Consider the following 14,828-nt stretch of genomic DNA (forward strand, 5'->3'; position numbering starts at 1 on the left):
TGGGAAATAGGGGGAAGGTTGTGATAACACTGGTAAAGAATTGGGAGATACCATGAGAGATGAGAGAAAATCAGTATATAGAGAAAAGAATGAGTAATTTTGATGTTCTGTTACTTCAGGGCTTGATTCAGCTGTATGACTTCAAGCTAAAGCATCCCGAGGCCGACATAGAACCCTTCCTTAGAAAATCATCACAGTTCTTCCAAAACTACATTGAGCGTGGGCTGAAGCGGGTGGAGATGGAGAGGCAAGCAGAGAGCAAGGCAGCGACAACTACCCCAGCTTGTGAGAATGGGACAAACTCAGGTACGGTACAGTACTGGTAGACATTGTGTAATGGAAATTTGAACTGCCCCTTCCTTTCTTTTATCTTCCCAGATGCCCTTCCTTCTCCTCCCAACTCCTTCCCTTACCACCCATTCCCTTATGTTTTTTGCCATTCCATCCTCTTACTGGCAGTTTTCATTGTAAATAAGGGATGTGTGCCAGAGTATCACAGCATTTTCTGTGCTACTGTAAATTGGATGAAACTGACCAAGTAGCAGTAGATGTTACAGTGGATCTTAAATTGATTTATTGTAAACATAATGGAAAGAAAAAAAAGTCAGTTTATAGTGAAGACTTTCTGTATTTTCTTTGCCAGCTCACCCTGCAGTTAAGTACTGAAAATAATAACATCTTGTTTAGTATACTGTATTGCAATTTTAATATTGTCCTATGGTTTTATACAACTTAGATATTGCATCATATTACAGGGAAGTAAAAATACTTTATTAACCTCTTCAGTACAATGATGCATTAATTTATTCTCACTCCTGCCAGATGTTTTTATTCAGGTTAGAGAAGACCTCTTGTAGAGAAGGGGTTAGAAACATTTATCTCCCTCAATACCATATCTTATTTACTTTTGTTACCAGATGACTGTAGTTAGCTTAGGGGGAGACCGCAAGTGAAGGGGTTAGCTGATTGACTGAACAAGGTATAAAACACACACACACACACACACAGGGTGTGTGTGTGTGTGTGTGTGTGTGTGTGTGTATGTGTGTGTGTGTGTGTGTATGTGTGTGTGTGTGTGTGTGTGTAGTAGAACCATGTCATGACAAGTATATAAACAAGAAGATAAAGTTGATGTACTCAAATGTGGATGGAATGGTATCTAAATTACTAGAGATGAATGATTATGTCAGAGAAAATGAACCACAAATAATATGCCTAAATGAAACAAAATTAACACCAAGGATATCCAATGACATACTAAACTTAGAGGAATACAATATATGGAGAAGAGACAGAAATTTAAAAAAAGGAGGAGGAATTATAATATTAACTAAGAAAAATCTAAAAGTCAATGAAATAAAACTAGATATACCATCACAAGTAGAACTGATTGCAGTAGAGATCAACACATCTGAGGGGAAAGTAATTGTAGCCAATTTGTACATGCCACCCAGATCAAACACATGGGAAAGAGACAAATATGAGGACCTGGCAGAGAGTACAATTCAGAGTTTAAGATCATTACTACATAAAATGGAAGAGAAATCGGAAAGAATTATACTAACTGGATATTTTAATACAAATATAAATTGGAATACTCTAGATATAATTAGCCAAGAAAGCTGTTGGGACCAAAAGCTCCTGGATCTTGTGCAAGAGTTTTTCCTAACACAACATGTGAGGGAAACCACCAGAAAAAGAGGACTTGATATACCTTCAATGCTAGATCTAATATTTACTAGGCAAGAAAATGATATTGACAGTTTAATATATCACCCTCCACTCGGCAAAGCGATCACGCAGTACTAAATTACAATTTCAGGATAGCATATGACATAGTTAACAGTAGTGTTACAAAAAGAACCTAAACTATAAAATGGGAAATTATCAAGACCTAAAGAAGTATTTCTTAGAAGTTGATTGGGAAAATGAGCTTAGAGGACAAGATTTAAATGCTGTATATAAAAAATTCTGTGAATTTTATGAAATAGGAATCCAGAAGTACATCCCACAACACAAAGAAGCAGATAAGAAAATACAGAAATGGTTCAATCTATCTATCTATCTATTGCCAGACGCCACAATCCCGTAAAGGGTGGCCATTTGACTTCGAGTTATTTGTTTTACAGAGAGGGGCACTAACCCTCCACCAACCCACTTGACACGTAGGGAGCACATATGGTTTGGTTATATGGTTACCACCCAGCGTTGTAAATGGTTTCTTGGCTTACGGGAAACCATTTGGCTTGTCACTCAATGTAAAGCCACCTGTAACGGAGAGAAATACAGAATGTAAAAAATCAAAAGTAAGAAGAGATTTGTTGTGGAATAGATACAGGAGACACAATAGTGAAAGGGAGTATAATAATTACAAACAGACAAGAAACGATTATACAAGAATAAGGAGGGAAGCCCAAAAACAGTTTGAGGAGGATATAATAAATAAAAGTGGTGATCAACCAAAGCTGTTTTACAGCTATATCAGAAGCAAGACCAAAGTAAAAGATATAATACAGTCCATTACGGACGAGGGAATCTCTTAAACACAAGAGAAAGATATTTGTGAAGCACTAAATAAGAATTTCCAATTAGTTTTTACAGAAGAAAAAAATTTTGAGAGGGACTATGTGGAACACGCATGTCCACACATACTACCAGATATACAAACAGCAGAAAAAGTAATACAGGAGGAGTTAAATAAAATAGACAGAGGAAAAGCAAGTGGTCCTGATGAAATTTCATGTTGGGTACTACGAGAATGTGCAAAGGAGTTAAGTAAACCATTATTTTTAATTTTCAAGAAATCCTTGAGTCAAGGTAAACTACCTGATATTTGGAAAAAAGCAAATATTGTCCCCTTATTCAAGAAAGGAAATAGACAAACTCCACTCAACTACCGACCAGTATCACTGACCAGTGTTGTAAGCAAGGTATTAGAAAAGCTTATAAGAAAAGCTTGGGTAAATCATCTAGAAGAACACAGTATGATAACAGAAAGACAGTTTGGTTTCAGAAAAGGAAAATCATGTGTTACTAATCTGTTGAGCTACTATGACAGAGTAACAAACACAATACAGGAAAGGGAAGGATGGGTGGACAGTATCTATTTAGATTTCAAGAAAGCTTTTGACACAGTACCACACCAAAGACTTTTATGGAAACTGTACCATCAAGGAGGGATTCGAGGCAAACTGTTTTGTTGGATGCAAGACTTTCTCATAAAAAGAGAAATGAGGACAGTACTAAGAGGAAACTACTCATCATGGAAAGAAGTGACTAGTGGAGTACCACAGGGTTCAGTGCTGGCACCAATCATGTTTTTAGTGTATATAAATGATATAAACAGTAACACTGGAAATGAAAGCTATCTGAATATGTTTGCAGATGATGCAAAAATACAAAGGAGAATTACTAACAAAGACTCTTGTAAAGAGCTACAAGAAGAATTAAATAAACTTCATGAATGGAGTATTACATGGCAAATGGAATTCAATGTGGACAAGTGTCATGTAATCAAGTTTGGTAAAAGTGGAAAAAGACCTGATTGGGATTATAAGTTAGGAAATAAAACCCTATACACATCAGAAAGAGAGAAGGACCTAGGTGTGATTATCAATAACAGACTATCTCCGGCTGACCACATCAGCGAGAAGGTACGGAACATGTATACACTGCTTGCAAATATGAGAATAGCATTCACATACATAAATGAAGACATGCTAAGAAGGATAATAACATCATTCATTAGACCAACCCAGGAATATGCATCAGTAGTCTGGAGTCCTCATCTCAAAAAGCATATTGACAAGATTGAAAAAGTTCAAAGGGCCGCTACAAGATGGATACCAAGCTTAAGGGACCTAAGCTACAAAGAAAGACTAAATAAACTGAATCTACCAACACTACAGGAAAGAAGGAAAAGAGGTGACATGATAATGCTATATAAGTGCATATCAGGGAAGGAGAAAATAGACATAAATGATTACTTAACATATGGAGAAGCATCAGCAAGAGGACACTGCAAAAAACTGTATAAGAAGAGAGGTGATAAAGATGTAAGGAAATTCAGTTTCCCAAACAGAGCAATTGATCAATGGAATGCACTACCGAATGAAATAGTGTGTGCCAAAACAATCCACAAATTTAAGGATATGTACGATAAATATGGTTTAAGACACGGGACAGTACAACCTTGACTCATTCCTGTAAAGATACAATTAGGTAAGGTAAGAACACACACACACACACACACACACACACACACACACACACACACACACACACACACACACAGTAAAGCAAATTTGGAAAAGAAAAGGGATAAAGGTAGAAAGCAAGATGTTGATTTCTACCAAGAACTGGTTGAAGTGGAGACACACAATAGACTGGTTGAACGTGTACACAAGCTGGAAGTGGCTTTCAAAAATGAAATTGATGAAATAAAGAAGGAGATGCACTTGCAAAAGGAAGAAATAGAAAAACTAGGAAGGGAGGCCAACAAGAAAGACACAACCATCAGTGAACTAACAGTGGAATTGAGTACACTTAGGAAGAAAATGAGTGAAATGGCAAGTACAGTAGTCAATCACGAGAGTATTATGGAAGAGTTCAAAAATGATACAGAGACAATTAGGCAAGTAAGCAGTCTGATAGATCAGAGCAGTGATATTGAGGAGAGGATAACATAGGTGATTGAAGCTGTGCAAAGCTACAAAAACGATGTGGAAACCACGTATGCTGAAATGGTGAAAGTAAAGAAAGACTTAGAAACAAGGGTGGAGGAAAAAAGCATTAAAAAGGAAGTGAAAAGAATAATCCAAAACAATCCAAAGTTAGTCAGAGATTCAGTAGATACAAACAAATCTATAGTAATCACTGGTATAGAAGAGGAAGAACTAAAAAACAAGATCACAAGAGACAAAAAGGAGATGGCAAATGTAATGAGCTTACTGAAAGAAGTATCAGAGGAAATCTGTAGTAAAGACATAGAGGAACACAAAAGGTTAGGGAAATACGAGAAAAGCAAGACAAGACCTCTAAAGGTGACTTTCCAGAGTGTAAACACTGTGGAGGAGATACTAAAAAATGCAAAGAATCTAATGGAAAAAGAGGAGTTCAAAAATGTATGGATAAAAAGATGCCTAACACAAGAGGAACTGGAATTACTGAAAGAGAAGAGGGAGGAAGCAAAAACAAAAAATGAGGGAAGATCAGAAGAGGAGAAGAACACATTTTTTTACAAAGTAATAGGATTGCAGGTACGAAAGTGGTACACAAACAGGAGGGAATAAAAAGGAGGAAGGTAGTAGAACCATGTCATTACAGGTATATAAACAAGATGATAAAGTTGATGTACTCAAATGTGGATGGAATGGTATCTAAATTACTAGAGATGAATGATTATGTCAGAGAAAATGAACCACAAATAATATGCCTAAATGAAACCAAATTAACACCAAGGATATCCAATGACATTCTAAACTTAGAGGAATACAATATATGGAGAAGAGACAGAAATTTAAAAAAAGGAGGAGGAATTATAATATTAACTAAGAAAAATCTAAAAGTCAGTGAAATAAAACTAGATATACCATCACAAGTAGAACTGATTGCAGTAGAGATCAACACATCTGAAGGGAAAGTAATTGTAGCCAATTTGTACATGCCACCCAGATCAAACACATGGGAAAGAGACAAATATGAGGACCTGGCAGAGAGTACAATTCAGAGTTTAAGATCATTACTACGTAAAATGGAAGAGAAATCGGAAAGAATTATACTAACTGGATATTTTAATACAAATATAAATTGGAATACTCTAGATATAATTAGCCAAGAAAGCTGTTGGGACCAAAAGCTCCTGGATCTTGTGCAAGAGTTTTTCCTAACACAACATGTGAGGGAAACCACCAGAAAAAGAGGACTTGATGTACCTTCAATGCTAGATCTAATATTTACTAGGCAAGAAAATGATATTGACAGTTTAATATAACACCCTCCACTCGGCAAAGCGATCACGCAGTACTAAATTACAATTTCAGGATAGCATATGACATAGTTAACAGCAGTGTTACAAAAAGAACCTAAACTATAAAAAGGGAAATTATCAAGACCTAAAGAAGTATTTCTTAGAAGTTGATTGGGAAAATGAGCTTAGAGGACAAGATTTAAATGCTGTATATAAAAAATTCTGTGAATTTTATGAAATAGGAATCCAGAAGTACATCCCACAACACAAAGAAGCAGATAAGAAAATACAGAAATGGTTCAATCTATCTATCTATCTATCTATTGCCAGACGCCACAATCCCGTAAAGGGTGGCCATTTGACTTCGAGTTATTTGTTTTACAGAGAGGGGCACTAACCCTCCACCAACCCACTTGACACGTAGGGAGCACATATGGTTTGGTTATATGGTTACCACCCAGCGTTGTAAATGGTTTCTTGGCTTGCGGGAAACCATTTGGCTTGTCACTCAATGTAAAGCCACCTGTAACGGAGAGAAATACAGAATGTAAAAAATCAAAAGTAAGAAGAGATTTGTTGTGGAATAGATACAGGAGACACAATAGTGAAAGGGAGTATAATAATTACAAACAGACAAGAAACGATTATACAAGAATAAGGAGGGAAGCCCAAAAACAGTTTGAGGAGGATATAATAAATAAAAGTAGTGATCAACCAAAGCTGTTTTACAGCTATATCAGAAGCAAAACCAAAGTAAAAGATATAATACAATCCATTACGGACGAGGGAATCACTTATACACAAGAGAAAGATATTTGTGAAGCACTAAATAAGAATTTCCAATTAGTTTTTACAGAAGAAAAAATTTTTGAGAGGGACTATGTGGAACATGTATGTCCACACATACTACCAGATATACAAATAGCAGAAAAAGTAATACAGGAGGAGTTAAGTAAAATAGACAGAGGAAAAGCAATTGGTCCTGATGAAATTTCATGTTGGGTACTACGAGAATGTGCAAAGGAGTTAAGTAAACCATTATATTTAATTTTCAAGAAATCCTTGAGTCAGGGTAAACTACCTGATATTTCGAAGAAAGCAAATATTTTCCCCTTATTCAAGAAAGGAAATAGACAAAATCCACTCAACTACCGACCAGTATCACTGACCAGTGTTGTAAGCAAGGTATTAGAAAAGCTTATAAGAAAAGCTTGGGTAAATCATCTAGAAGAACACAGTATGATAACAGAAAGACAGTTTGGTTTCAGAAAAGGAAAATCATGTGTTACTAATCTGTTGAGCTACTATGACAGAGTAACAGACACAATACAGGAAAGACAAGGATGGGTGGACAGTATCTATTTAGTTTTCAAGAAAGCATTTGACACAGTACCACACCAAAGACTTTTATGGAAACTACCATCAAGGAGGAATTCGAGGCAAACTGTTTTGTTGGATGCAAGATTTTCTCATAAAAAGAGAAATGAGAACAGTACTAACGGGAAACTACTCATCATGGAAAGAAGTGACTAGTAGAGTACCACAGGGTTCAGTGCTGGCACCAATCATGTTTTTAGTGTATATAAATGATATAAACAGTAACACTGGAAATGAGAGCTCTCTGAATATGTTTGCAGATGATGCAAAAATACAAAGGAGAATTACTAACACAGACTCTTGTGAAGAGCTACAAGAAGAATTAAATAAACTTCATGAGTGGAGTAATACATTGCAAATGGAATTCAATGTGGACAAGTGTCATGTAATCAAGTTTGGTAAAAGTGGAAAAAGGGGATTATAAGTTAGGAAATAAAACCCTATACACATCAGAAAGAGAGAAGGACCTAGGTGTGATTATCAATAACAGACTATCTCCAGCTGACCACATCAGCGAGAAGGTACGGAACATGTATACACTGCTTGCAAATATGAGAATAGCATTCACATACATAAATGAAGACATGCTAAGAAGGATAATAACATCATTCATTAGACCAACCCAGGAATATGCATCAGTAGTCTGGAGTCCTCATCTCAAAATACACATAGACAAGATTGAAAAAGTTCAAAGGGCTGCTACAAGATGGATACTAAGCTTAAGGGACCTAAGCTACGAAGAAAGACTAATAAACTGAATCTACCAACACTACAGGAGAGAAGGAAAAGAGGTGACATGATAATGCTATATAAGTGCATATCAGGGAAGGAGAAAATAGACATAAATGATTACTTAACATATGGAGAAGCATCAGCAAGAGGACACTGCAAAAAACTGTATAAGAAGAGAGGTGATAAAGACGTAAGGAAATTCAGTTTCCCAAACAGAGCAATTGATCAATGGAATGCATTACCAAATGAAATAGTGTGTGCCAAAACAATTCACAAATTTAAGGATATGTTCGATAATTATGGTTTAAGACACGGGAGTGTACGAGCTTGACTCATTCCTGTAAAGATACAAGTAGGTAAGAACACACACACACACACACACACACACAACGCATGTATGCTCACGCATACAGTACACCCTCATTATCGACAGGGGTTAGGTGCCTAAGATACCTGTCGATGCCTAAAACCATTGATACCAATTTTTTCTGGTCAGGTACCCTCTTGTTTATATTTTTTGTTCTCCCTTCAACCACTCGTATGTAATATGCAATTCAGTTTTAATTTTTCTTAGAAATGAATTAGTTAGGCCATTGAAAAACTCAGTACCATAAGAGAAATAATTTTATTAAGTACTGTAAATAATTATGAGAAAATAGCATAATCTGTGATGTTGATGCATAGTGATGGTACACTGGACCTCAACTTGTAATGGCTACCGCTGCTGCATCGTCATCACTTCTCTATCCACCTGCACTTCACTCCATCGTAAAATAAAAGGCGAAACTGGCGGTTGTAGGCATCCATTCATTTACATAACCAAGAATGGGGGGGGGGGGAAGGAAACCAGCAGTGGTGATCATTCATACGTTCTAATAACTAAGATTGTGAGACAAGTGTTGTGATGTTGACTCTTGATCAGCTGTTCACACTGCTCCTCACAACACACACGCAGTGCTGCTAGCGCATGCCAGAGAGGCCATGCTCTCCCCTTCACTTTCACTCTCAAGCGCTTCCCTTCAGTCTTGCATTCCCTTTTTTCCCACACCTAAATTTTCACAACTGTACATCCACCTCAAATTGACTCTAGGACCTACACACACAATTGCTATGGGAGAGTTGTCTGTCTTTGCTTTGTGTTTCCATCTCTGCCAAGTGAATTTTTTGGGCAAGAAGTAACTAGCAACTCCTCTGGTGTTGGCAGGAGGTGGTGAAACACTCAGCACGTCAGTGCTTGCCCAGAAGCGAGAGCGGGAGTATATGTTCCCGTTGCTCCGAGCTTGCATCTCCCTCCTTTTTGGTATGCATTACTGTTTGCCCTGTAATTTTCCTAAAATCGAGTTGTCATCCCTGGAAAGTACTGCTCAAGGGATGAGAGGGTCCATATCATTGCATGGAGGCATGATAATGTCAACATGATTTGTGAAGGTAGTGGACACACAAAGTCGACTGTCATGAAGATTCTTGCTGCAGCGCATGGCCTGCCACCTGATGTTGTACCAGAGCACAAACATGGTGGTGGAAAGAAGAGGACAACTTCCAGAGGTAAAGATACGCTTCTGAAGAGGGAAGTAATCAAGAATCACCGACTGACAGCAGCAGAATTGAAGAGAATGCATCCCCAGCTGTTATAAAATGTCTCAATTCAAACTATCCAACACCGCTTGCAGAAGGAGCTGGGTTTGCCAAGCCGCACCGCAGCCAAGAAACCACTTCTCACTGACCGCATGAAGAAGCAGCACATTCAGTTTGTCAAGAAGCATGCACACTGGACATCGGATGAGGGGAGAAAAGTTATGTTTTCCGATGAAAGCACATTTCAAGTGTTCCAGATGCGTTCTGCCAAGGTTCGTCGCCCTGCCTCCCATAATCAATATGACTCTGCATACACGGTGCCAACTGTTAAGCACCCACAATCGGTAATGGTATGGGGGTTATTCTTAGGTGAAATGGGAAGGGAAGGCCTCTACTTTCATCTCAAGAACTTGACGATGAATGGTGGCTGGTACATTGAAGTTCTGAAAGATCATTTGTTAAAGGTTTTTGCTATTCGTGGGTGCGACTTTTTCATGCACGATTCAGCTCGATGTCACAGGTCAAGAAAGGTGACAAAATGGCTTCAGGATAATCGGATTGAGGTCCTCGACTGGCCTGGCAACAGTCCGGATCTAAGTCTGATAGAAAACTGCTGGGCAAAAATGAAGAAAATCATGGCAGAGAAGAAGACATCCAATCTAGACAACCTCAAAACTGAACTGACAAATGTTTGGTGCAAAGAAATGTCCTTAGATTTCTTTAAAGATCTAAGTGATTCCATGCCAAAATGCATCCAACTGGTCCTGAAAAACAAGGGAAACGTGATTTCATATTGATGAATGGCATTTCATGAACAAATATTGTGATGTACTATGATTTCTGTGTTTTTTAATACCATGTGGAGGGCTGTCTTAAGTCAATTTGCAGTAGCTTTATGTGTGTGTATATATATATATATATTTATATATGGAATGTAAGGGGAGCTAATGATGAGGTGAAAGAGAGGGAGAATGTCCAGGTGCTTGAGGGTGCGAAAGTTGATGTATGCGGAATAACTGAAACGAAATGGAGAGGTGAGAGTGTGAGAGAATGGGAGTATGGATGGGGTATATATGCAGGAGTAGGTGAGAATGAAAGGGCAAAAGAAGGAGTATGTATAGTTGTGAGTAAAAGAAGGAAGAAGAGCATAAAAGCGTATGGATCAGTTGGGTCAAGGATTGTGTGGGTAAGATTGAAAGTTGGAATATAAATATGGGCGATTGTGTGTGTGTATGCGCCAACGCAAGATCGTGCAAGCAGAGTGACCTAAGAGTTCTGGACAAATGTGGAAGTGTGCATGGAAAAGTTTGGAAGGATTGAGAGAGTGTTTTTGATCGATGATATGAATAGTAAAGTAGGGAATGTGAAGGTGGATGGAATAGCTCGTGAGTGGGGTGCGCCTGCTGAGATAGATGAGAATGGCAGTGCGTTAGTGGACATTTGTGCTGGGAGGGGGTTGGTAATAGCCAATACCCTCTTCAGGCACAAAATGATCCACAGGTATACATGGCGAGTGATGAGAAGGGTGGGTGGTGAACTGAATGAAAGGAAGGCAATGATTGACTATGTGTGTGTGGATGAAAGGATCCAAAAATACGTAATGGATGCAAGAGCTTAGAGAGGTTGGGGCAGTGGACTTTCTGACCACTACTTGGTGGTGGCCAGAATCAAGGTCCAATTAGGATGGAGAAATAGAAGAAGGGAAGGACGGGAAGAAGGAGTATTTGTAAGGAGAGTGGAAAGGTTACAAGAGGATGAGAAAAAGGCAGAGTATAAGAGAGAAGTGGAGGAATGATTGGGCAAATATGAATTGGAGCAGATGGGAGATGTGGAAGGTGTGTGCAGGATATTTACAGAAGAAATATGTGCAGCATGTGATGTGGTGTGTGGGATGAAGAGAAGACGGAGGGGTGTGCAAGGAACAGCGTGGTGGAATGAAGAGATGAGACAGGCTGTGGCACAAAAGAAAGCATACAATGAATGGATGAGAAACAGGGGTGTGGAAGAAGTTGAGAGGCGGAAGAGAGAGTTATATGTAGAAAGAAAGAGAGAGGTGAAAAGATTACTAAGAGAGTGTAAGAAGAGAGTGGATGAGGAATTTGGAAGGAACTTGAGTGTAACGTGGAGGGACTGTAAGAAAATGTTCTGGAAAGAGGTGAAAAGAGTAAGACAGGGTGGAAGTGAAGTTAGCAGGGGAGTGAAAGATAAAAATGGTAGATTACTAGTGGAGAAGGGAGAAAAAGTGAGCAGATGGAGAGAACACTTTAAGGAATTGTTGAACATAGAGGATGGAAGTAATGCGAGTATAAGTCGCTGGGGAATGGCTGGGAGGAGGAGGGAGGTGAGAAGACAGGAAGAAATCAGTAGGATAGAAGTTATGGAAGCAATGAAGAAAGTTAAATTGGGGAAAGCCCCAGGAATTGATGGAGTGTGTGGTGAAATGCTGAAGTATGGGGGAGAGATAGTAGTAGAATGGATGTGGAAAATGTGGAGATTGGCCTGGGAGGAAGTTAGAGTCCCGGAGGATTGGAAGTCAGGTATAATTATTCCCTTGTACAAAGGAAAAGGGGAAAAAGAAGTGTGTGGTAATCATAGGGGCATCTGTCTTTTTAGTATAATAGGAAAAGTGTATGGTAGGATACTTACTGACAGAGTTAGAGAAAGAACAGAGGAATTAGTTGGAGAAGAACAGGGAGGCTTTAGGAAGGGAAGAGGTTGTGTAGATCAGATATTCATTCTTAGATCTTAAGTGGAAAAGTTTCTAGAGAAGGGAAAGAATTTGTATGCGGCCTTCATGGATTTGGAGAAAGCATATGACAGGGTGGATGGACAAGGATTGTGGAAAGTATTAAGAATATATGGAGTAGATGGGAAGTTGTTGAATGCTGTGAAGAGTATGGATGGTGGTAAGGCTGCAGTGCATGTAGATGGTGAACTGAATGAATTTTTATCTTTGATGGTTGGGTTGAAACAGGGATGTGTCTTGTCTCCATGGTTGTTCAATCTGTACATGGATGGGGTAATAAAAGAGGTACAAGGTAGGGTAGTGGATGTTGGAGTGGCCCTGGTGAGAGAGGGTAGTGTTTGGAAACTCTCTGTACTCTTGTTTGCAGATGGTACTGTGTTGTTGAGTGAAGACGAAGGAGAGCTGCAAGGCTTGGTGGATGAGTTTGGGAGAGTGTGTAAGAAACGGAATCTAAAGGTGAATGTAGGGAAGAGTAAAGTGATGGTCTTTGAGAGAGGTGAAGTCAGTGAATGTACAGCGAGGTTGGATGGTGAGGAATTGGAAAATGTGAGTACGTTTAAGTACTTGGGTAGTGTGATGAGTAAGGATGGAGGTTTGGAGGGTGAAGTGCTTGAAAGGGTACAGCAGGGAAGAAAGGTTGCTGGTTCCTGGAAAGCAGTGATAAGAAGCAGGGAAGTGAGCATGGAAGTGAAAAAGTTACTACATGATAGTATTGTGATACCAACTCTAACGTATGGAAGTGAAGCTTGGACGTTGCTGGAAGGACACAAGTCAAGAGTGAGAGCAGTGGAAATGAGTTATTTAAGAGGAGCCTGTGGAGTCACGTGGAGAGACAGGCTGACAAACGAGGGTATAAAGGAGCATTGTGGTGTGGATGTGGATGTGATAGGAAGCATTAGGAGGAATACACTGAGGTGGTTTGGCCATGTGGAGAGGATGGAGGAGGGTGAAAGACTGACGAAGAGAGTGTATGTGAGTGAGGTGGAGGGGGGAAGAGGGAGGGGGAGGCTGAGGATGAGATGGAGGGATGGGGTGGAGAGAGGGGGGGGGTGAGTTGGGAGGGGGGCAGTGAAATGGTGGGGGACAGGGCGACGTATAGGCGATTTGTTTGTGGCCACCCCGAACGGGATTGAGGCATCTGGCAATAGATAGATAGATAAATATACACACAGTACCCTCGTGCCCAAGACTGTAATATTGTCACCTGAAGGTCCCATCTAGGATGAAAAATGTCTTGGGCCCAACACAAGACCTCGTGGAAAAAATCTAATATTGTCACAGAATCTTCGAAAAGTGCCTGTAAAAACATCAACCTAAACCTGTTTTGGCACCAAAACAAATTTCCTTACCTTGTTTCTGAGCTAACCTCCAGCTTAGTAGCTCAATTATTTTTGGCCTAGTATCCTGAGGTAGATGGCGGTACTTCAGGTGGTTAGCAGACGGTTTCCTAGGCATGGTTCCGTAAGGAGAGGCAATAACCTAGGAGCAAACGCTGAGTGCAACACGCACTGTGTCCACGATGCACTGGTGAGAGAGAGAAAAGCAGGCCTCACTTGCTCATCATGTGACCAGATGCCAATATTTCATTGGACAACATCTCAACCATGTCACTCTCCCGGGCGTGGGAATTGTGTTGGACGGGGTAAAACCATCATGGCTGTACTCTCCTCAGATGTGGGCTGTCATGAACCTTTGGTTCTGTATTGGACATATGCAACCGTATTACAGCAATGTTTTGGATTAATATTTATGGTTTCCTTCTTTGACACAAAATGTCTTGGACAAACCCGTCTTGGATGCAGGGGTACTGTATATATACAATATATATATATATATATATATATAAAATTAATTATCCTAATTCAAGTTAATTCTTTCCTCTACATGTAGCACAAAAGAAATCTTTGCAAGCATATTTTATCTTGTAGTGACTATATTTCACTCCCTATGTAGAAAATCCCGTGTGTCACTTGCTGCCTGGGATGCTCCTCTCCTTGTCATGTGGTGTCCATGGGAGGTAAGGGTTAAGTACCACAGAACCAGTGAAGGGGTTAATGAGAGATTTTATTGCTTTGGCTGTTGGGGAACAGGCATAAGGATTTATGTAGGATTAAATAGAGATTAGTTTAAAGGGAAGTGAGACATCGAGTACAATATTTATTATTATTATTATTTTTTTTAAAGTGGTTTTTCTAATTTGAGTGAAAGGTAGTAGCAGGAATAAAGAGAAAAGGTTGTCACCTGGATTCAAGGGGTTAAACTAATAAATTGTTGAGTGAAACTGAAATTGTGTATGGTAATGTGTTGTCATTTTCATCCAGACCTAGTTTTCTGGTTATACATTAGGCACTGCATTTTTTAATGACTAAACAGTTTTGCTTAAAAAGGACCTCTCTTAACATAAAGGTTGAAAACACACGCCCATTTAGT

At 39.2% G+C, this 14,828-nt stretch overlaps 1 protein-coding gene across 1 annotated transcript in view; it reads left to right on the plus strand.

Moving 5' to 3' along the window:
- msps (msps cytoskeleton-associated protein 5) overlaps positions 1 to 14,828 on the plus strand; it is a 608,635-nt gene that overhangs the window by 581,163 nt on the left and 12,644 nt on the right. Inside the window, exon 33 of the mRNA XM_080286226.1 lies at positions 120 to 306. Within this exon, the coding sequence (XP_080142352.1) occupies positions 120 to 306 (187 nt within the window). The remainder of the gene's footprint in view (positions 1 to 119; positions 307 to 14,828) is intronic.

The sequence above is a fragment of the Coenobita brevimanus genome, chromosome 110 (genome assembly GCF_032717465.1).
Source record: "Coenobita brevimanus isolate Jiangsu-jjx chromosome 110, ASM3271746v2, whole genome shotgun sequence".
Lineage (NCBI taxonomy): Eukaryota > Metazoa > Arthropoda > Malacostraca > Decapoda > Coenobitidae > Coenobita > Coenobita brevimanus.